The sequence below is a fragment of the Cryptosporidium bovis genome, assembly GCF_009768925.1.
Source record: "Cryptosporidium bovis isolate 45015 chromosome Unknown contig_31, whole genome shotgun sequence".
NCBI classification, from domain to species: Eukaryota; Apicomplexa; class Conoidasida; order Eucoccidiorida; family Cryptosporidiidae; genus Cryptosporidium; species Cryptosporidium bovis.
In genome coordinates, this window is record NW_027125018.1 from 29,110 (window position 1) to 53,337 (window position 24,228).

General features: G+C 28.8%; 8 protein-coding genes across 8 annotated transcripts; 4 read left to right on the forward strand and 4 right to left on the reverse strand.

The window, feature by feature from the left end:
• Positions 1-243: 243 nt before the first annotated feature.
• On the forward strand, positions 244-2,709 carry FG379_002443 (RRM domain and KH domain; the record flags this gene model as incomplete). Its single annotated transcript, XM_067327773.1, has 1 exon — positions 244-2,709. One exon carries the CDS (start codon positions 244-246, stop codon positions 2,707-2,709), a length of 2,466 nt encoding a protein of 821 aa, XP_067184197.1.
• Positions 2,710-3,074: 365 nt separating this feature from the next.
• FG379_002444 (Swi2 Snf2 ATpase) lies at positions 3,075-6,932 on the reverse strand (the record flags this gene model as incomplete). The annotated part of the gene is made up of 1 exon (XM_067327774.1): positions 3,075-6,932. The coding sequence occupies one exon, from the start codon at positions 6,930-6,932 to the stop codon at positions 3,075-3,077; it is 3,858 nt and encodes a 1,285-aa protein (XP_067184198.1).
• Positions 6,933-7,237: 305 nt separating this feature from the next.
• FG379_002445 (uncharacterized protein) lies at positions 7,238-8,591 on the reverse strand (the record flags this gene model as incomplete). The annotated part of the gene is made up of 2 exons (XM_067327775.1): positions 7,238-8,518; positions 8,589-8,591. 2 exons carry the CDS (start codon positions 8,589-8,591, stop codon positions 7,238-7,240), a joined length of 1,284 nt encoding a protein of 427 aa, XP_067184199.1.
• Positions 8,592-8,751: 160 nt separating this feature from the next.
• On the reverse strand, positions 8,752-9,585 carry FG379_002446 (uncharacterized protein; the record flags this gene model as incomplete). The annotated part of the gene is made up of 1 exon (XM_067327776.1): positions 8,752-9,585. One exon carries the CDS (start codon positions 9,583-9,585, stop codon positions 8,752-8,754), a length of 834 nt encoding a protein of 277 aa, XP_067184200.1.
• A 98-nt stretch (positions 9,586-9,683) lies between these two features.
• FG379_002448 (uncharacterized protein) lies at positions 9,684-10,025 on the forward strand (the record flags this gene model as incomplete). Its single annotated transcript, XM_067327778.1, has 1 exon — positions 9,684-10,025. The coding sequence occupies one exon, from the start codon at positions 9,684-9,686 to the stop codon at positions 10,023-10,025; it is 342 nt and encodes a 113-aa protein (XP_067184202.1).
• A 32-nt stretch (positions 10,026-10,057) lies between these two features.
• Positions 10,058-14,581, reverse strand: FG379_002449 (uncharacterized protein; the record flags this gene model as incomplete). Its single annotated transcript, XM_067327779.1, has 1 exon — positions 10,058-14,581. One exon carries the CDS (start codon positions 14,579-14,581, stop codon positions 10,058-10,060), a length of 4,524 nt encoding a protein of 1,507 aa, XP_067184203.1.
• Positions 14,582-15,082: 501 nt separating this feature from the next.
• Positions 15,083-21,529, forward strand: FG379_002450 (large low complexity; the record flags this gene model as incomplete). Its single annotated transcript, XM_067327780.1, has 1 exon — positions 15,083-21,529. One exon carries the CDS (start codon positions 15,083-15,085, stop codon positions 21,527-21,529), a length of 6,447 nt encoding a protein of 2,148 aa, XP_067184204.1.
• Positions 21,530-21,951: 422 nt separating this feature from the next.
• Positions 21,952-23,910, forward strand: FG379_002451 (myosin heavy chain; the record flags this gene model as incomplete). Its single annotated transcript, XM_067327781.1, has 2 exons — positions 21,952-23,743; positions 23,765-23,910. Coding segments are annotated over 2 exons (1,938 nt in total), but the record flags the coding sequence as incomplete, so codon positions are not given.
• Positions 23,911-24,228: the final 318 nt, after the last annotated feature.

A 24,228-nucleotide genomic window follows, 5' to 3' on the forward strand; every position in this document is an offset into this window, starting at 1 on the left:
ATGTAATGGGCTCTCACTTGAATTAAAAAAATTATTGTTTTTAAATTAACAAAAATAAATATTAGAGTAATATTAGAAACTACTGCTTTTTTATAATCATATGAAATTGTAGATATTATTTAGAGAAATTATATTAGTAAATAGGATAGTGTGAAATATTTTTGTGGTGAATAGGTTGGAGAAGTATAAGAATAAATAGAATTTGTAATTATTAAAAAAATAATATTAGCAAAAGTACAATTAATGTTAAAGAATCAATTGAATTGTGTTTTTGGTGATCCAATTGAAAAAGATTTTAAGCCTTTGGTTTATGACCAAAATAGACAGAATAAAACTTCAATGTTGAAGTGGCCAAAAGTACAGAAAACAACACAAGAAATAAATAGGAATTCAAATATAGATAATCCAAAGTTATTGGAAATGGAGTTAAAACATTCATTGGTTAATGAAAATATGAATAATGTAGAATTGGGTGGTTTTGAAGTTGGTTTCAATAGGGAGTCAATAATAAAAAATGAAACAATGACAACAACAATAGAAAGAAGTTATAATGAAGTGCCAAAGTTTCTTATTTCATATTCAGATATTTATCAGGATAATAACTCATCTCATGGATGCGGTTTAGACGATTTTGAGAATGTTGAATTTAATAACAAATTGTTGAGATCAAACAATAGCAACTCATCTACAACACAACAGAATTACTGGGTAGGTAATGTTTTGGACCAAAATTTCCCAGTAATAAATTCAGGGAATACGTTTATAAATTCACTTTCCGGAACAGAGGCAGGTTCAGTTTTGAACAATAGCAGCCTAGTGCTTGAGGAGGATAATGGGATATTGGATTTGTTAACCCAAGCATTGAACAAGACATATTTAAGTGACGAAAAGAACGATAACTTGATGATGTGTAATGAAAATGTCAACAATTTGTTTTTGAATAATAATTCAAATTCAATAAGTGGTGAACGGAATATTGGTGTAATAAAAGAAACAAATAAATTAATTAGTGGTAAAAATGATATAAATATTTATGAGAATAACAATGAAAATGGTATGGGTAAAATGAGTCTCGTTGACAATTTGAACAATAGTTTGGAGCAATCCTCAATTATTTGTGGTGATGCTAAAAATGTAGCCCAACACGTGTTAGGAATAAGGATATTCGCGAATACTGAGTCAATGAATAAAAAAAAACTCTCAAATATCCAACTAAATACTTTTGACTTGATTAACTTGTGCTCACAATTTGGAAATATATTAGATATATGTATTTGCAATGATGGGTATTATATTACATATGAAACGAGAAACTCACTAGAGAAAGCTCTATCATCCCTCGAGAATTTGCAAATATCCGCAGAAGGGGATTTTATTCATGTGTTTTTGCATCAAACATCAAATAATATGATAGGAGGTATAGGGAGATCAATGGATTTAACTAAAAATGAATGGGATGATGGTTTTAATTCATTAAATTATTCAGGGATTAAAGATATCACTAGCGTGAATAGTAGCAGTGACTCATTAAATTTGATTGATAACATGTCCATTTTGGGTAATAGCAATTGTGGGAATACGTCAACTTCATTTTCTTCTACACTTTCAGCTAGTACTGGAATAAGTGCAGTAAGAACTCCTAATTCAGGATTGATGATTGGGAACTCAGTAGTAGGAACATCTCTAGGACCAGGCTCTCCTTGGAATAATTATGATAATCAACAAATTTCATCTTATGAGAATGATTTGTGGACGTCTTTATTGAATGATGGAATGAATTACAATATAAATGACAATATTATTTTTCCTGACTCCTGTAATAAAAGTAATATTCGGCTGAATAAGAACCAGGATTACACTCAGAATAATAATATTGGCTTGAAAATTGACATGGTAAATGAAATTGAAGTAAAAAACAATGCAAAAAATACGGTAAAATCAGATAATAGATTTAACACAATTAACAAAAGTTGTGAAAATGGTAGAATAAATAAAGTTAATAATTCAGTTACATACTCATCTGTTGCAGGTTCAAATATCAATAAGAACGATTCAATAGATTTAAATCTAATATCGAATAGTGGTAATGTCGGACAAAAAGTAATCAAACCCTCTAAGTTATCAACAGATAAACCAAACTCAAAGGATAACAGTTCTGAGTTATTGGGAACAGAGAAAATGCAAATTTCTACTTCTGTTAATTCATTAATGGATTCGCCATCTTCATCCTCTTCTTTGTTATCTTCTGGATCAAACAACTCAAACATTCAAAATTCTCAACCATTATTGAAGAAATACACGGCTAGATATGAAATACAAATTCCACCGGATAATCAATTTCAAATAGCGAGAAGAATAATCGGAACGAGAGGAGTTAACATGAAGAAAATATTTAAATTAACACAGTCAAAATTGCGTTTAAGAGGAAAAGGATCTGGTTATTTAGAGGGATATAATAAACAAGAAGCTGATGAGCCTTTACATCTATGTATATCTTCAACAGATTCTGAACAGTATAATAATGCCAAAAAATTGGTTGAAAAACTACTTTTAAAAATATATCAAGAATACGATGATTTTCTAATTTCAAATAATGAAAGTCACAAATTGCTTAATCTCCAACTTAAGTATAAAGAAACAATGAGAACTAAACAAACTGGGAGTTCGGCTGGTAGTAACACAAATATTAATCAAAGTAAGCACAAATGAATTAAAAAAATGAGTGATTTTTCAATGTAATGTTAATATTTGAAGATGGACTTGTAAAATTGAAGAACGAGATGTAAGATATTATTTCATTAACGCTATGTGTACTTAATGATCATTGAAATAAGTAAGGCCAATTAATAAGGCAAAGTAAATTGAAAGCAAAAGTATTAGAGGCGTATTGTCGACCCTATTTATATACTTTTTTGGATAAGTTGTTTTTCGTAGTAAAAACGGAATATCAGAATTTAAATGATGATGAAATGAACTAAAAAAATATATGTAATGACAAAAGTAAAGTTATTCTGAATATTAAAGTAATCATCACAATTTAGGTAAAAGGAACTAAGAAAGAAAAAAAACTCAACTCAGTTTTGAAACAGGAATTTGAGATCGTCAGAGTTCAATTTATTTAATGCATTGTTTGAGGCACCAACTGTTCCATCGAAAACGAGTTGTTTTTTTTCCTGTAATTGGAACATTCTTTCCTCAATTGTGTCTTTTGTAATGAACCTGATTGCCATAACCTTCTTTTTTTGACCAATTCTATGAGCTCTTTGAAAGGCTTGTAATTCAACAGCAGGATTCCACCAAGGATCAAGTAAAAATACATAATTAGCAACCTGCAAATTAAGACCTTCGCCACCTGCCTTTAAACTTATCAATATAATTTTCAAATCAGGAAATTTATTGAATGAATATAATATACTGTTTCTTTGCAAAATAGACATTGACCCAGCAAGCATTACACAACCAATATTAGATTTTTTAAGTCTATATGACACCAAGTCAAGCATGTTAGTGAATTGTGAGAAAACAATGCCTTTGGATTCTGGATCTTCATTCATCATTCTATTAATTTCCTCTATTAATCTATCTATTTTTGTTGAACTCTCAAATCCTTGTGTTTTAATCTGTCTAATTATGTTTTTGTTTCTAACAGAAGTTAGTATGTCATCTTCTTTTTCTTCATTGCTTAAAGAAGTACTCTCAACGCTTGAATTACCTATTATTCCCATTTTTTTTGCCATTTCTAGTCTCTCTAAATCCCTTTCAATTTGCATTTCTTGATTTTCAGACTCCAAATTATCACTAGTATCATTCTCTTCGTCACTCAAAGATGAATTTTTATTGTTGTTCAAAATGTTATTAAAGTCGATTGTTAAAGGAACATAACATACAGGACAACCTAAAACTCCAATCATGCTTGACTCATTTTCCATATTGCTATCAGTTATACATTCCTCAAATTGAGGAGCCTGTTCCACATATTCTTTAATGCATTTGATATGGAACCCATGTTTACACTTACTCGTTACTCTTTGGTCTAGTGTAACATTGTCCATGCATATATAACATAAATCTTCATTATTAGAGGCTCTGCTTTTAGAGGGGATCAGTTTGTCTTTTTTTCTGGTGTTTTCTTCACAGTCTGTATCTTCATTATGCTCACTATCGTTGCTACAAAATGAAGTCGTTTTTTGTTCATCTTCATTTCCATAAAGGTCTTCCCTTGTGTTAAATTTACCATATACAATTAAATACGGATGGTCTACAGCTTGTCTTAAGCGACTAATTAAATCAAAAACATGAGCATAATTGTGCAGAACTGTCCCTTGATTTACAAATGTGTCAAATTTTATTTTTGATCTTTGGTAAATAGATGTATAAAAGTCTTTTTCTGGTGGAGATAATTCGTTATACAGTACTTTGATCTCTAGAGGTGGTAATTTAACATCTTCTTGACGTTGAACTTTTGTTCTTCTAAGTAATACTCTATCCAACACATCATTTTTGAGCCTTTTTAAAGCTTCGGAACCTTCTCCTGAAAAACCATAACGTTTTATTGGATTTATTATCATCTTATTGAAAAATGAATAGTGGCACGACCTTGCATGCTGACACTTAGAACAGTATTTCATATGTGAAACATAATTTAATTGACGACAATTACAGTCATTTTTTTGACAAAAGTAATATGCATATGGATGATATCCTATAAATCTAACCAATGAATATAATTCACCCACTCTGTTTTGAAGTGGAGTTCCTGTTAAACACCACTTGGTTCCTATACAAGTAAGTGAGAATATTGCTTTCGCTGTAGACGTTGTTCTTGCTTTAATTCTATGTGCCTCGTCTAATACTATACGATACCATTTTCTTTCAAATATTCCTGAATATTCCTTTAATTTATTAATGATTTCTTCTTCTTCAAGTTCTATGTCTTCGTCATTATACTCTTCGTTCTCAACCTCAATTATATGATTGTCATTGTCATCATTATAGTCATATTCGTCATCGCTTTCTGATTTTTTTTTGTTTGCTCTTTTTTTTAAACCTGTCCTACTAACCTTGTGATCATTATATTCAAAATCGTCATCGCTCACATCAATATCAATTTCATCCTCTACTTCGTAATCATCATCATCATCTTCATAGTAATCGTATTCATCTTTATTTTTGCTCATTTTTCTTTTTTTTGTTGTATTATTGTTTTTTCTACTCATTGTTTTTGACTTGTTACGTTTAGTCTCAGACTTGATGGTTTTTGGATTAGAGTCATCTTTTATACCAAATACATTTGAAATTTGGTCAATAATTTCATCTTTTTTTTGTTTCTTTGAATTATTACTAAGCACAATGAGGTCGTTTAATATATTTTCGTTTAATGAAAATTTGTTCATCAAGTGGTCTTTACTAGCTTCAATATTTGATAGAAATTCTTTTATTGATTTTAAGGTTTCTTTTTTAAGTGGTAATCCAATTCCACCCCATTCAAAAAATGCTTTAATGTTCTCTTTTTTGTCAATGGGATCAATTTTGATTTTTTTCTTAACAGCAGCCATATCTTTGGGAATAACAGTTGATTTATCACTAGTGTCCACTTCCTCCTCTTTAACTTGTTTTGAATCATAATTGTTGCCTTTTTTTATATTAACACGTTTTCTACTCACGAACCAAGGTATAGAAGATGACAGAGACTCATCATCTAGTAAATCAGCCTTTGCTAGTATTTCCCTGTACACATTGCTTATTGTGGGGAGACTCTTTGCAATTTCTTCCAATTGCTTGGCCTTGTCAACACCATCTTCAAGCCCTATTTTTAATGTATTCATTGCCTTTTTTAACCCATCGCTTTTTCTTTCAGTTAGTGCTTGCTTAGCTGTTCTTCTCGCATTTGGACCACAAAAATACCTTAAATGCAACCTCAAATTTCTTTTTAGAAACGATCTATCGCAATATTGACATTTATATTTGAAACTTGAAGATACTTTCCTATATTCTGCTTCTAGTGTTGGATACGTTGTAATTACAACATCAGCTTGATCAATGTCAACTCCATATTCTTGATTGTTGTTCTTAAGCTTATTTCTATTTGAGCCGTGATATACGTGAACTTTAAGAGACCCTGGTTTCGTGAATCTCTCTATTTCTTGTTTCCACTGAAGCACTGCTGCAACTGGTGCTATTACTAAATTTTTACCTGTCGATACTTTTTTCTTTTTATCATTAACATTTTCGTCTGTTATCGGCGGTATATCGTGTTCCAAAAATAATGAAATTGTTTGAATCGTTTTTCCCATACCCATTTCATCTGCAAGTATTCCACCTCTTGCTATGGAATTCTCCTGGTTGCACATCCATTCAAGTCCTTCTTTTTGGAACTGAAGTAAGTCGTAAGTTAGGTTAATTGGAGTTGGACGGCTATTTACAACAGTTCTATTTATTAAATCATCTGAGCTATTTATTGTGTATTCGTTACTTTGTGTTATTTCTTCTTTTGCAGATAATTCAACTATTTCATCTTTGATTCCTATTGACAATGTATCCCAACCATAAATAGTGTCAGACAGCCTGTTTTCTATTTCGTCTGAATTGGAATTGTATCCTTGAATTATTTTTTTAAAGAATTTTTGTGAGCATGGATTTATATGATTCCATCTATTTATTATACCATAAACCCCTCTTCTATCATATTCCGGCACTCCTATTCTATATTCACCTCTACTGATTACTTTGCCACATACGCTACATCTTGATATATTGCTAGGTGTTACTACTACTACTAATAGTTTTTGTACTATAATCTCTCTTTGTTCTTTCCCCAAATCATTTATCATTAACTTTGGTACCCACTCTTTTATTTTCGGCTCCCAATATGCGTCATTTATTAAAACTAACGGTTTTCTCTTAGTTAACGCACTTAAATCCAGATCTGTCATTGTTTAAAAAAAATGTTAATTTACTAAAAGAACAACTTTTTGATAATTTTAAAAAAAGTTTATACTTTACGTTTATTCCGGTAAATTTTTTTCTCCAAGCTGCACGACATTGAAATTAGGTCTCCTAAAAAAATTATGCTACAAGGCAAAAATAGACAATTGCATGCACATAAATAGTTATTTAATAACTAACACTAGGAATAAAGATATAATACGGAAAAGAATAGTCGATAAACCAAAGATAAATAAACAAATTTAGAATTGGTAATTTAACATATAAAAAGTAAAAAAAAGTCAGTTTAAGACTAGAAAACCATTCCTTGATAAGGGGTGAAAGATATAGTACTGGAATTCCCATTCCTAGTATCATTAGAATTGACTGATTTTCCATTTGAAATTTTTATCTTCTTAAAACTGATATTTTTAATTCTGCCTCTACCTTCCACTTTGGACAACATTCCAAGTCCAATGGTTTTTCCATCAACAGTGTATTCTTCCTCTTCTTCACCAAATTTTACTCTGTTCATTTCTTTTCTAGTTTGAGTTTGCTTGAATTTTTCTTTTATCTTTCTAATCCTCCTTCCACCTCTTTTAGATTTTGGAAAGTCTTTTGGAACTGGCAGTGGTTTTTTTAAGGGTTTTTGAGGAGGCTCCTGAACTTTTTCTAACATGTTAACTATATAATTTCTTAATTTTTCACCGTGATGGGAATTTTTATCACAAGAGGTCAAGTCAATTCTAGCACAAAGCCCACATTTTGAGGATAAGAGTCTAATTGCTTTTTTTTTGTGGATTTCTGGAACATTTTTAATAATATCACATTGGGAAATTGTACTTTGTAAGAGTTCTATTCTAACAGGACCTGTGGAGAAGTGGCCATTCGCTTTATTATTTCTATTACTACCCAGTACCATTATATTTTGAGAAGGCATTTCCGCCAAATTTCTAAGTCCTCCAGATTTGCATAACAATATTGCACTTATTTCTGGACCTACTAATGCAGATAAGTTGGGTGTTATCCTATTTACTTGTTCCTGTAAAAAACCTAGAAGGACATTTTTTCCGTTGAGTATTTCCTTGGAATATTTGATGCATTCAAATATAGAGTCGTAAGCCTCTTTATTAGGTACACTTCTTTTATTTGCGCTTAATGATATTGTTATTGTCATGATTGTCGAGTTTGGAAGAATGTCGTCTAATTTAACACCTGAGATGGTATTTTTAGTTATAATTCTCCCAACGACTTCCAAGTAATCCATCTGATTGATTATAATACTAGATAATTCTGGAAAGTAGTCTTTATACAATAATTTTACTTTTTCATATTTTTTTTCTATCTTCTTGTCTACTAGAGAAATCATGTCAATTATCTCCTGAAATAGCGAATATATCTCATTCAAATTATCATCACCCATGTAGGTATCTTCTTTTAAACCACAATGGCATCTGCCTAACTTTATTAATCTTTCGATTTCCTCTTTAATATCATCGTCGCTCAGCTCCTCATTATCTGGAAAATTATGGTTGCTCGGTGAAGCGTTTTCAATTTCAGATAAATCTCTAAGCAGTAATTCTTGTAATGAACTCTTTATACCGAAACAAGAGAATTAACATATTTTGAGTCAATAAACAAGTATATATATATTCAAAACTTACCATATCGAGGATAATATTCAGTGAAATTATATATATCCACTAAAACATGTATAGCAATATATTAAAATAGTTAAAATGCTACTCTACACTTTTCTTATTGTAATTTACACCTTTACTTCATTGCAAACTTGAATTTTGTTAAAAAACCTAAATATAATTTAAACTAACCGCCATCTTTCTTTTTTTTCTTTCTAGATACAAGTTTACTTTTTAAACGTAATAGTTTATGTTTTTTCCACGAATTAAATAATCTAGAGTTCTTGTTTCTCATAGTAAGGGCGATTTTACCTCTCTGTATAAGTTCATCTTGTATAGTTGTGTAATTGTTGAAAACAGCGTCAGATTCGCTTCTAGAAATATATTCAATATTTTCCGTGGCAACTGCGTTCTCAATGTGATTTTTTTCTACGTATGAACTATCAAAGACAGTGAATATATTTTCGGAAGGGGAGATTACATGACCTAAATCCTCATCTTGGCCAAAAAACTCAAAACTGGAACTACTAGTGCCATGTGAATCTTTTTTATCATTTAATTCATTAGGGTTATTATTGCTCAAATTTGGCAGACTTTTTACCTTATTTGAATTTGAACCCAAAATTGACTTTGTAACAGAATCGAGTTTAATTGTATTCACATAAAGCCTACTGAATATAGAGAACAGCGAAAAGGCAAGAGAAAGGTGAAACCCATGTGCAATTAGTCTAGATATTGATATACCTGCATCTTTCAAATCCCATTTGATCCTTCTTGATATCCTGGAAAGATCTTTGACATTTAATCCAAATATTTCAGGGTTCTCTGTTGAGGTTTTATTGAAAAACGTCTCATGATAGGCTGTAATAAATAACTTTAAATCTCTATTTGTTCTGAAAACACTCCTAAAGTGTCCGAGCCTTCCGTGTTGATTTTTAAATTTGTAAATCAATCTGTTTAACAGACTATGTTCCTGCACGTAAAGATTGTAGAATTCGTTTATTTTTTCACTTTCACCCATTTTGGTAAATAGTACGACTTTGACGAGACCATTTTCTGCATTTATAGGCGCCACAATTGAAATCTAATTTTGAATATTCGGTAAAAGGTGGACAAAAAATGACAAGAAAGAGAAGAACTGATTCAGGCGATGATAGTGACGAGACTGAAGAGAGTTTAAATATAGAAGAATGGAAAAAGGATTTTTTCAAAGATTCAGAAGAAACACAGAAAAACGGTAACTCTTTTGAAAAAGACCAAAATTATGCTGGCGAAGAAGAATTAGAATTACTTGAAATGATGGATCCTGATGCATTCGACAGAATACCTATGATATATGAGGAGAAAGATCCCGAATTCATTGAAGAGAATTGGAAAGAAACCAGGCAATACCTAACTCAAGATTATATTAAAAAGTCAAAATCAGCAAATAGAAAGCTTAAAAACAGAGCGTTTAGTTAGGAATCATAGTTTAAGTTGTGACTATTTATATATTAGATGTATATATGGTCATTCATTGTAACAATTTTGAGTTTTAAAATGGATGATAACTCTCTTAAATATTTATTTGGATCATTATTTGAGGCAATTGCTAACGTTTTTAATACTATATTTTTAGTATTTGTTCTAAATACAGACGGAAACTTAAATATTTGCGAGATTATTAGTAAAGATATAAATCTAACTAATGAATTGGGATGGTTTTCGATAATATTTAACACGAATATTGAATAAATTCTTAAATTTTCAAATATGAAATCCAATTTGTGTTTTCCATTACCTTTATTTTCGTATATAATAAATTTGTTTTCCCTTGAATAGTGTATTATTCTCATTAGAATTGACAGAGATTGTATATTGAAAATAAATAATTCTTTTCTATATGAAGTACAATTATTTTTTGGTATTTCTTTCATTTTTAATAGTTTAACTACCAAATTCGAGTCCATTTCCAAATTATTATCGGCCTCTTGTGTGACTTTTAAATTTACTCCATTATTATTTGGGGAGTTTTGAATCTTAGTTAAGTCAACGATATAATTAAATAAATGTGTATTTTCGCACCTAGTTGATTTATATGTTTTATAGTTGGTGCATTCAAACAATGACAAAAACAGAATGGAATTTATCATACTTGATGAATAATCTTTTAGTATTGTTGATATATTTAAATTATTAATGCTTGAAATTAATGGAATTAGAAACAAGGTTCTGTTTCGATAGTTCAACAAGCGATTTAAAAATACATTCTTATAGTGTTCGACAATTATGTTGTTAATATCGATAATTTTCTCTTGAGTTAACTTATTATTAAAATCAATAATTGGGTAGGAATTGTCTGTTAGTGGTATTACTGTTGGCCACATATTACATAATAACTCATTTTGAGAATTTTCACTATCTTCATTGTAATTGTTAGTACAATAGTAGTTATTGCTTGTTGCTTCATTGATATTAAAACTGCTAATATAGTACTCCAAGAGCTGGTATAAAAATTTGCCATTATTATGATTACTGTGAGTTGTTAGTATATTAGTAGTGAAGTTACTGACGTTTGAGAGTGTCACAAGTGGGATGAAATATAGCTCATCATTTGATCTTAAATTCTCGCCCGAGCTAAGTGAACTGTTGTTCTCAGTATTGTTGGACTCGAAAATATATCTTGAATTTCCAAATAATAGGGAAATATTATCAAAATTCTGATTTTTAAGCAAGTTCATGTCACTTCCTATAATGTATAATAGTTTAATGGAATCAAATAACTCTAAATCCAAATAGTCATTGTTTATTTCTTCAGGGCTTGATTGATTATCGTTCTTTTTGCAATCATCACTACATTTCTCAATTGTCATCTTATGCAAAGAGTCCTTTATCTCCTGGTATATTATCTCGAAATTTTTTGTCTGACTGAATAGATAATATCTAGATATTTTGCCGATGATAACATTGTTTTTCTGATCCAGTTTGCTCAATATGGAATTTTTAACAGTAACTATATCTTTCTCCATTAATAGTGAATTTAATATGAATTTTTCTATTTCGTCATTAATTAATTTGTTTAATTTATCATCTTTATCGTATGGTTGATGTTCATTTACCCATTCAATGCAGTAGTCAATAATAGTTCCAATATTGTTTATATTAAATTTGATATCAAAAATCAATAGTTTATTCATAAATTCATTAATATATACTAAAATAAACAGTTTGTTTTCTATTTCGAGAATTTTATCTGAAATAATATCAAACAACTGATTTATTAATATGGAATCGCCTTTAGGTCCAGAAACTTGGATGTTAAATAATTTAATTGTAAGTATAGCCATATTTTTGAATATATTATAGTACATGTTTTTGTTATTGAAAAAAAATATGTTAAAGTTGTCTGTTTGGAAGCATAGACCTGTTAGATGAGTAATTGTATAAACCCAGTCTTCCAATTTAAAATTTAAGTGTTTGTTTAAATCAACATATTTCCATTTATTTGAACTTAAAATGTCAATGGTATTCGCTAACTTTTTATTTAAATAAGTAAAGTCAATGAATTCAACACTCTTATTTATTAGTTCAACAATATTACTTTTAATATTCTCAATAAAACAGGATATTAGGTCGTCCATAACGTGATTCTCTGACGTTATTGTATAAAGTGCATATTCTAGTATGTAAACATTGCCATAGTTGTTTAAGTCTTCATTATTGTAATAGCTCAACCAATAATTTTTGGCTTCATCATTCTTAAATACCAAAAAGAAAGAAGTCAAGCCCAGTAAATAATTTTTGTCATTTTCATTTAGGCTACAATATTCATTCCAAACATTTTTAATTATGTCGAATAGTTTTTTCGGGAAATTACTCAAGAATCCTAGTTCAAAGTTATAAATGGTGTAAATACAAATTTCTGCCAAAGAAAAATAGCTCTCATATGGATTTGGTTTTGTATTCGCCTTCTTTGTGGATTCATATTTCTTGATATAGTTGTTTATGTTGTTTTCAGTGGACTCCAAGAAACCCTTAACCCTTTTATTATATTCATCTAAATTAATCACAACATTCATAACACTATTAGTATCGTTTTCGACAGAAACTTTAGTGAGATAATCACTTTCTAAGGGAGAGCACTGTTTTACATTGCTATTAATTATATAAATAGTTATCAATAACTTAAGGTTTAGGTTGATTCTCTCAATGTCTTTATGATCATAAGTAATATCTTTAAGCAAAAAATGATCCTTAATATTGTCAATAATTGCTTTATTTCCTGTTAAAACAAAAACTTCAAGAATATTAAATGAAAATTTGTCCAGTTGATTGCTAGAATTTAATTTGTTAAGGATATTCGGAATGACAAACTTGTTGATTGAACTTATAACTACACTTTGTCCATATTTATATCCCAATTCAAGATTTGTGAATATTGAAAATATTATGATTAAAAGTTTATATATTTTATCTGTGGAAATAAGTGTGTTTTTGAGTAACTCGTTCAGTAAAAGAAATACACTTGGAATATATTTATTAATAATTACAGGGTCTATTTCATATTTGATCATTCCAAAAATGGAAATAATATCCTCAAATATTTCCTCATCCATTTTATTCATATTTATAGGTTTATTACTTGCCTCTTTATTAACGTAGTTTTTACTCAAAATATTGTCGTTTATTTGCCCATATTCATTAATTACATTTGTGCTTTCGTCCACAAATTCAATATCTTCTAAAAGTCCTTGTGTATCTACATACTCAGCAATAGACTGAATGAGTGTGTCTTGAATAATATTTGAACAAGTAATTACTGAAAAGTAAGCATTTTTGAGGTCTTTTTTTGGTATTCTACCCTTTTGGTTCTTATTGTTTATATTAGGTGAGTTGAATTGAAGAGGAAAATAAGCAAATAATGTTTCTGAAATAAGATTAGAAAGTATTTCACCATTGTTTTTTAATGATTGATCTTCTTCAGAATCTTCAAGGGAATTATCAAATTTATTCTTGAAATTTATGTTATTCTCAAGCAGTGATTGGTATTTATCCATCAAATTTCTCTCTTCTTCTTTTTCCAGCTTAGGTATTCTCCCATGATATATTTGGTAATAACCATACTCGATTTTAACTTCAGAATTAGATAATCCTGCGCTATTTTTATCATATAAAGTGATTATGTTATGAAATTTCTTAATCATTAGTTCCATCAACGGAAAAGCCTTAATAAGTACTCTTGGATCTTTTTCGTTCTCTAAATGTTGAATTAAGATTGGAACTATTCCAGGACCAAGTCTAGATAACTCGTCATCATAGGTGGCATCTTTTAGAATAAGGAGTAGAAAGTCAATAATAATTATTCTTGAACTGTATACTAACTGTCTCGTTGTTACTTTGTACAATATTTGCGTAATAAGATAAAAAGAAAGATTCATTTTATATAAATCTTCATCATTTTTTGCATCCTCAATACAAAAAGTATTGTTAAATTTATGATAAGAGCAAATTTCAAAGTAGCTTTTTAAGTACCTTCTGCTTTCATCAGAACCATGATTTTCGCCTAATATTTCAATCTTACCAAAATCTGTGTTAATATTACCAATATTTTCGTCTTTTACTTCTATTACTGGATTGAAAAAATACTCTTCAAATATATTTTCATCATCTCTTATATCTATTTTTACGCTCTTTATTACATCCGGACTCTGAGTTTCAAATATGCATCTTATTATACTTATGACTGAGTCTATACATGCCCAATCATAAATGTAATTGAGTACAAAACACGATATTAATTTTATATGAGTGCTTGTAAAATTATCATTTGGTAAATAGCTCCAAAGTAGTTCACCAATTATTTCAATACCTCTCTTCTTTTGATCAACTATTGGAGAAACAAGTTCTGATTCTAATGAAAAAATAATGTCGTTTATGCCTATTGTTTTGTCATTCAAGAGTTTACAAATACCTTTTATATCTTCTTTATTTAATTCCTTACTATTTATGCATTTTGATAGTAGTAATTCAAAGCCCATTGTTCAATTCAAAAAATTGATAATGATCAATATAATTTGATGGACTGTATTTGGTGTCAAAATACAGTCAGGCCCTTGACTATTTGTTTATAAAGGCAGATAGACAAAAAAGCGTCAAGGTAACGTATAAAACGGTGATATCAATTAAATAAAATTTTCTTGGTCTAAAATAAATTTATAATAAAAAATAACATTAATGAGTAAACATTATTTTTTTTGTTTGGAATTGAAAATAATTATCCCAGTCAATTTTTTTTGGCTCCATTTGAAAAAATTACACAATTTTGAGGAAAAAGGCCGAGAATTGTTTTAATTGCAGTTTATATATTTAACAAACAAAAAGCACAAATAAAGATAAAACAAAACAAAATATATATATATATTTTTATTGCCTTTTGTATATGCACTAGTGTTAATGATGAATTTTTAACTGGAACCCAAAATTGAGAGTTTGTATGTAATATAATTTGACACAAAAATAGGAAATACACATTTTTGAAGATGTCAGTTGAAGAGTTTTATAATGATCTAATTTCTAATGATTCCGCTAACACATCGATACTTTTAGATATTAATTCTGATAATAATTTATCTGTTATGCAAAGTACAGGATCTACAAACAACAGAAATAATAAAGTTGACATACCGGACGCTATTCACTCTAATTACAACGAAGATAATTTATTAATGATTTCATCTCCTTCATTGCCATCTTCTTCCTTATCAGATTCGTCTTCATCGCCGTTATCTGGTTCATCATACTTATACTCACCTTCTCCATTATCTAGGAACTCTGTTTCATCTTTTCCATTGTCATTATCCCCATCTTCAAGCTCATTTTCATGTGCATCTCTTCAAGATTTATCCTTAAGCAATTCAGAGTCATTTTCTTTTTCAGGACAAATATTTGCATCAAAATCAGAAATAGATGAGACTGAGAACAACAATGTCAGCGTGTTTGAGTATATAATAGAAAGATCATTAAGCGTATTTATGAACAGTGGAAAAATAATAAGGCAAAATAAGGCTTTGGCAATAAAGGATGAAATTGACATTAATAACTACATGCTGTTTGAGGCCTATTTACATAAGGAAGATGAAATATCGAAAGTAAAGTACTTTTCTCAAAAGGGCATATTTAAAACTCTACTGAATTGTCACAGAAAAACAGCCAAGAGTGTGAACAAAGAATGCGATAACTTTGCAATAAGTGGAAACAGTAAAGTATTTGAAAGAGAAGTCATTGAATTAAATAGTATAAGTGGCTTTAATAACAATAATAGCATTAAGGATATTTCAGATTTGTCTTGTACGAAGTATGGCTCTCCTTCAGCTATTGCTCATGATAATAATGGTTTGTTATTTATAGGTACGATAAGAGGTTATATAGTGGCCATGTTAGATGTTAGTAAAGATAAATGTTTACTTTTGTTTGATCCAAGCGAGGATTTAGTATCTAAAATATCATCTATATCAGTAACAAAAACGGAAAACAAAGACTATGTATATTTGTCAGTAACTAGAGTGGATGGGAGTATTTTTATATGGAAGATAAATTCACAGTTAGTTATAAAGTATTTAAGAGGAAACGAAGATAGTGAGGATATTGTCTTCAAAGAAAGTATTTTTTTAATAAATAAATCAATAAGGTACATAAAACAGGGGATTTTAAATCACGATTTTATTGATATCAGAAATCAAAGTTTATCTAAATTGGCACTATTTGTATCTGATTTACAAGGTAACTTGTTTGTTCTATTGCTTGAACAGAAAAATAGTGGCAATACTGAATCAATTATTAATGATAATTCATGGGTTATTGCGGACAATATATTTTTGTATCATTCCACTGAAGAATTAATACATGAATTTAAACCCTTTCCAACTCCTCCATTAATTAAGAACAGTGCTAGCAAAATGATAAATAACAGCGTAAACAAGAGGGATGTAATTCCAATGGATTATTATCAGTTATATTTAATTAGCAGTAAAAGAAAGTTTTCAATAATAAGCATGTTACCACATCCTGCTTTATGCAAGGTAGTGGACGTTTATGAGGATTTAAAATCGAAAAATATACCAATTGGTATTGGAGAGTATGACAATATAACATGTTTACATTCAAATTGGCTCAGACCAAGTGTTGTATTCAAAGATATAAATTCAGCTGGGACAAGTGATTCAGTGAAACATCCGATTAAAATACTAATATCGATAGATAGGTATCTTTGCATATACGAAATAGAATCCTTTAGTGAATATAAAGATTCGGACGAAATAGATATAGAAATCAATTTAACAACAGTTTTAGAGCTATTCGACACAATAAACGGAATTAAAGTAATTAGTGATAACTTAATTTCGCTTTTAATTGGTTTGAATGGAGTTTACATCTACCAACTAATGGAAAACACTGAATCAGAAGGGCTTAACATAACAATCAAGGTTAATGATACCTTTTCGGACTTTAACATAGTTAAGTCATTTAGAGGAGTTGATAATATAGACTCAAATAGCCTTGTAACAGTTAAAGAAAATGTGAATGAAAGTAATAATAGCATTTTAGTGAATAAAAATATAACTAAAAATAAATTAAGTGAATTTTATCCAGTTATTTCAAATGTCTACCGGGAGAAAGAGGATATAATTCTAGTCTGTATCTACAAGTATGGCCAAAAAAATAAGAAATTGCTTGTTGTTTCACAAAATATAGTAAATGATTTTAATGAAACCATTCAATTGTTTAACTATTCATTGATTACCTGCACAAGCATAAATAATAACTGTGGGAATAAAGCGAATAAAGTTATTTTACTGCTGAATGATAAAGTAATAACGTTTACAATGCTATTCAAGTCTTGGATGACGTATTTAGAGAGCGAGTATAATAAAATTATAGAACAGCTAAAACAAGGAGATACGAATGTGTTGTCCTGGGTGAAACATTCTTCAATTTTCATTGCATTGTTTGAGAATAGGTTGCCTCCATTATTGACATGGAAAAGTCTTAGTAGAGAAATGATTTTGGTAATTATAAGGAATATTTTTAATTCTCTATTGAATAACGTAGTAGTTAATCATTTAAAAAGTATACAGATTGAAGATAAAAGAAAGTTTGTTTTAGTTAGTAATTACATAAGGAAGATAATTGGTTTAATAGTTGATTCCAGTTCAAGACTGCTTCTGTGGGAATATCTGTTTTCCGAAATAATACCAATAGTAAAAACACATGGGGATGTAAGTATATTAATTGAAGATTCAGAAAAGGAATTTAATATGACTTTATTTGATTATTACATAAAATTAATTGTATTTAAATTTGTTTCCGGTGAAATAGAGTGGAGATATATTAATCATGACATTATTTCAGTTATCATAGATTGGTACGGTGCCGTTATTTCAATATGTGATAGAGAAGGTAAACTAAATGATAAACAAGCTCTGCTTTCAGAGGTTGAGTATTTAATGATTAAAACTTTGAAATATGGAGTTGTTAATGTAAATGACGAAAGCAATACTTGTAATTCTTTTAATTGTCATACAAACGGAAACGATAATAATAATAATAATAATCCATGGTTAAAGTTCGTCCCAATATTTAAAAATAATAATTTGTGGACAAGTTATATTACTTTGTATTTATACAATGGAAGGGAACTGTTGCCTTTATTCAAGAGAATTATTTTATTCCTGTTGAATGATTATTATTTGGTTGAACTAAATGGTGAAAATGGACAAAGATTTAACATTATAGACTACCAATATAAAATTGAAAGTGATTCAACAATACAGAAGTTTTACCACTTTATTTTTTCGTTCTTATTTAAAAGTAAATATCCTTTTAACGAGTACGTACGTAACTATGAAAATAGCAATGATATGAATTTTGAATTGGACTACAATACTCATGACTTGATTAAATTAATGACCTCAAATGTTTCAAATAAAAGTATAACAGGTGTTAATTCCATAAGCTATATTGATGTTTTAATATTAACATCAATTAGGATTTATGTGAACATTATTCTGGAATTAAACAATAGAAAAAATAAGTTATTACTTGTTCATAATGAAAATGATGAGGAAAAAATAGACAAGTTAATAGTTTGTTATGAGAAACTATCACTTATAATGCAAGAAAGGTTGGAAGTATTTGTATTCTTTAATATTAAAAATCATAATAATATTAACAATGGCTTTATATTAACTGAAATAAGAGAAGATTTTGATCAAGATATTGATTTTAAAAACAGTATTTTAGAAATGTTATTGAGCAAAGAATATTCAAAAATGAGTTTAGACGTTTATTACATGGCAGGTCATTATATTATGTCTATATTAAACAACTTGGATAAATACAATGTTAATGATGAAAATAGCTTCATTCCAATTATAAAATGCATATTTACTTTAATACGTAAATTAAATTTTGGAATTTGTGAATCAAAGGAGATGCTATTTAATTTAGTCAATAATATAGAGTACTATTTGATAATGGCCATAATTAGAAATAACAAAAACAATCAGGGAATAAATTTTTTGGTGTTAATAAACAATAATATTGATTTCCTAGATAACGAGTCTTATTATGATGACTTATCCAATACAAATAAGGTTGACATTGTTAATAATGACACGAGTAATCCAGTAAATAATATAGAAGTTAGTGATTTGGAGGCTAATCAAAGAATATCTCTAATATTAAAAAAATATTATTTCTATAACTTGTCTTTATATTTATCAATACAGGTTTTTGATTTGGAGAATATATTGGATATATTTTCAAAGGAAAAATATATTAATAACAATATATTGAAAGAATTATATATAATTGATGATAATAACAATAATTTACTATTCTCCTTTAACTATATTATGAGTACTATTGAAAAAGGGATTAAATTTAATGTTTTTGATTACAATCACGTTCTCAGCTTAATAACAAAATATGCTGATTTATTAAGTAAAATTGATTCACTGAATACAATTGATTTAATAATAAATATACTGGAAAAGTGCATGACCACGTTTAAAGTTAATAATGAAGTGCCTAATGATATTGAAGTTTCATGTTTGAATTCTCCCTTAAGTAATGAGGATAATCAATGTATAGACTATTATAATCGTATTCTCAGGAATGAGTTAGATGGTAAATTATACAGGCTATTACTTGATTCATTGTTATTTAATGGAGGGAATATATATAAAAAGGGAAGCAATTATTCAAAATGGAACAGTTTTATAAACAATTTGTTGTCTGATTACTTAGAGATGATCATTAGTGAAGTTAAGTTGTCTTTAAACAATATAAATAATCACAAGGATGTAACTGAAAACAAGATATTGATGCTGCTGGATCATTGGTATAAAAACTCTATTTTTTTCGATGAATTGATTAATGTCCCTCTAGATAAATTCTTTAACTTACTTAAAAAAAACGATTTACCTTTGGGAATGATTTATATAAATCACATATTTATGATAAATCCAACATTGTGTAAAACTGTTGGTGAAATAGGTGGATACAGTTCAATAGTTAATACCTGTATTTACAGATTTGAAGAATACTTGAACAGTTTGAGCAGTATTTTAAACAGTAATAAATATAACAAAGAGACATTTAACGTTAATATAAAAGGATCAAACGACGGTAATTCAATAATCATTATATTAAATGACTGTGAAATGGCTGAAAAAACGCAGATACACAATATTTTGGATAACATATTGGAATTATCTAGTTTTTTATATATTTATTGTTTTTCAAACAATGATAGTCAAACAAATAATATGGATTTTTTAGGTTTGTACGCTGCTTTAATTAAATCTTTATTTTATAATATGGACAAATACATTATTGAATATTTTAACAATAATGGTAACAACATTAATATAGAAAAAAGTGAATCTTCAATTGTAAATGTAATAGGTGAATTGATTAAAACTGCAAACCTTAGTAGCAACGGTAACTTTCATTTGGCAAGCAGTCATTTGAATGCTAAACATATTAGCTTAATTAAGAGTTCGTCTTGTGGAAATTTAACTTTAAATGGTACCCAAATGATGATTGTGTTATATTATATACTAGCATTTCACATTCTTGGAAATGAACATTATCAGTATATACTTCAGGGATATGTAAACAAATACGCAAACATCTCATGCATTATTTTCAACGGAAAACTAAACCAAATATTTTCAAACCAAATAACAAATTATTATAATTTCATTAAACCAATATTATTACTTATTATTAAAGATGCAAATAAAATACCATGCAGATTTTGGCGCCACCTTGCCCTTAATATGATAAATACGAGACTATTTATAAATAAGTGTAATGATCAATTAACACAGTTGTTTCAGAATGACCTTGTATTCCTATTCAATTCTTTGATAGATTCATCAAAAAAGGCAGTAAATATCGATTTGATCCGAGAAGGTGGTACAGAAAACAACCACTTAGATGACTATAACTCTGATGTTTGTTATATTTGTAAGCAATGGCTATACAATACTGATGATTTAAATAATTATTCTCGTGGAGTTGGAGACATTTACACCGATGAAAGTTCCAATAAAGCAAAAGCGGACAACAAAAATTCGCTTTATTTTAATCTCAAAGTTGTTTCAGAAGGTACAAATAACTTTTACCTCTTTAATAATGATTACTATGGTAAGGCACACTACATTGAGAATATAGTTGAAGATTTGTATGGGGTTGGTACTGAAAATAACTTTGAACTAGAAAAGCTACTCGTATTTAGCTGCGGAAATGTATTCCACAAAAAGTGTTACTACAAGGCTAAGCAGAAATTTGGTATTAGAAGCGGTGAAAATGATGTTGTATATAATAAAAGTGTTGAAAGTGATAGTTCTAACACAGATTGTAACGAAAAAATTAAACAAAACATTCAGTGTTTACATCAGTATAGTGCTTCTTTTTAGCTAAGCAGATAATATAAATATATTCACATTTTTTTATTTGCATATTTATCACTCTTCGCAATAAATTAACTTAAAGATATCTAAAAAAATTTTAGATTCCCACTGCGCGCCAGTAGGCGGGAGCGTGCGTTTTAGGTATTTATAGGTACCGGTAACTTTAAATAATAGATATTTGAATTAAACGTTATAAGATTTTAGTATTTTTTTCTTCTAGTGTGAACAAACTATTTTTTGTGCAAATGATTATGAGTTTGTGAATATATCATTTGAAGTAAAATAATAGTAAAGAACAACCGAGTTTGATTAAAAATATTAAAGTTTTTATTTTTTAATTGAAGTTTCTAGTAATAAACAAAGTATAAGAGTGCACACAAAGAACGAATAGAGAAAGTAAGGGAAAGAGAGTGATATGTAGCAGTAAAATGGTAACAACAAGTTATTATCATACTCATAGTGAGTATGATGACAAAAAAAAAAGAAGTAAAATAATACCATTAGTAAAAAAGGAGATAAATGCAGGGAATATACATGATAAAAAGTATGCCTCTTATATTCAGGATACATTGGCAGATTTCCAGATAAACGCATTAGATGCACAAAAAATAGCGCTAGAAAAGGATAGAGAATTAAAAGAACTAAGAGAAAAACAGAATGCACAGGAGTTGTCACTAAAATACTACGAGGAGAGGTGTAGAAAGCTGGAAAATGATATAAAAGAGACAACAATGGGTTTGCTATACGGTAAAAAGGAAAAAGAACAAGAAAGAGAGATAATAAGACTGTCTTCAGAGATCAATAATAATATTAAAGAAAGGGAGAGTTTGGAAAGCAATTTAAGGTATTATAAGGATAGAGATACGTATTTAAATTATGAATTAGATTTAAAGCAGTCAGAATTGACAAGAGTAAGTGAAGAATTAAGTTCAATGACTGAACATTATAATAATACATATTCAGAGTTAGAAAAATGTAAATTTGACTTAAATAAAGAGAGGGACAATGGTAAATATTTAGATAATCAATTGAATATAAAAAATAATGAGATATTGAAGTATCAGAAGGACTTAAATTTGAAAGAAAACGAAATAAACATGCTAAAGGATGATGTTACAAAATTGAATTCTGTTATTGAAATAAATAAAAACGAGATAAATAATTTACAGGCTCAATTGAAGGAAAAACAAAGTGAATGTATAAATTACAGTAATAGAATAAGAGAAATAGAGATAGAAATGCGAAAAAATTTGGATGAAAATGAAATATTAATCAAGGATTTAAATTCACAAATAGTCTTAACAAGAAATGACTTAACAAAGAAAGTTGAATTAATTAATGACTTAAATAATCAAATATCATCTTTAAATAGCAAATTGCAGGATTCCACAGTTAAAGCATTGGAGAATGAGAGAATAATAAATCAACTGAAAACTGAGAGTGAGTTAATGAGTTTAGAGAGTGATAATTTGAAAACAAAAATAGAATTAATTAAAGAGGAAAAGAGTAGCGTGGAGAAAGAATTTCAAACAGTATTAATTGAAAAAAAGAAAATGGATGAAGAATTTAGGGAAAAACTGAGTAAAAAGAATACTGCATTAGATGAAGCTTTAACATACAGAATAGAATCTGCAATACATACTGAAAGGGAGCTATTACAATATAAGGAAAAAATGGATATATTAGAGTTTGAGAAAAAAATATTGAAAGAAAAATTGGACATTTCTGACAACAATACAAAAATAAAGGATGACGAGATACAACAACTTAAAATGACTATTCAAGATTTAAATAGTCAGAATACTAAATTAGAGAGAGAGTTATATGCTTTGCAACAAAGTAGCAGGAGAGAAAGTGTTGAGAATACATTTAGAAGTCGTGCATTCTCAAGTGATTCAAAAGATAACATAACAAGTGTTAGTAAAGATGCAAACAAAACTATACCAGAGTCAGTTAGTACACAACAACCCACTCCTTTGGTACCTTCTACAACCTCTTCAACCAAGGTTGGGGTAATTTCATCAACACCAAAACCAAAGGCAAAATCAGTTATAAATAAAGACAGTTTTATTAGGGAATTTGAGTCTAATGATATAAATTTAGACAAAAAAGTTGAATCAAAAGCAGAGTCTGTAAATATTGACAATAACCTTTACAAAAAAATTGGAGGCGATATTATTGAATCTAAATCAATTTTAGGTAAGGATACCACATCAGATTGTAAATTGTTACCAAAATCAGATTTAAAAATTAACACAAAAATGGAAGCAAAGGCAAATTTAATACCAAAATCATCATTACAACCTTCTGATTTAAGCAAGAATGATTTATCTACTAAACCTAGTAATGTTGCTCCAAAAAAGAATGTACCAAGTAAAGTTTCAAATGTAAAAAAACCTATTATATCGCAAGAAACTGAAATGGAGAATAATGATACACAGAAAGATACGAACAATGAAGAAATAGCGAATAAATTATCAACTAAACCAGAATTAGTATCTAACATAAGGTCAGTGCCACCACCTAAGCCCAAAGCAAAATCTGTCTTAAAGAATGACTCATTGAAAAAAGGGCTCAATATAGATAAGTCAGAAAGTAAACAGAATATAGACACTAAAAAAAATAATGAAAATGATGGAACTAAAGCAAAGGAAGCCGACGAAAATGCTAAACTAGAAAAAGAAGCTGAAGCAAAAGCTAAATTA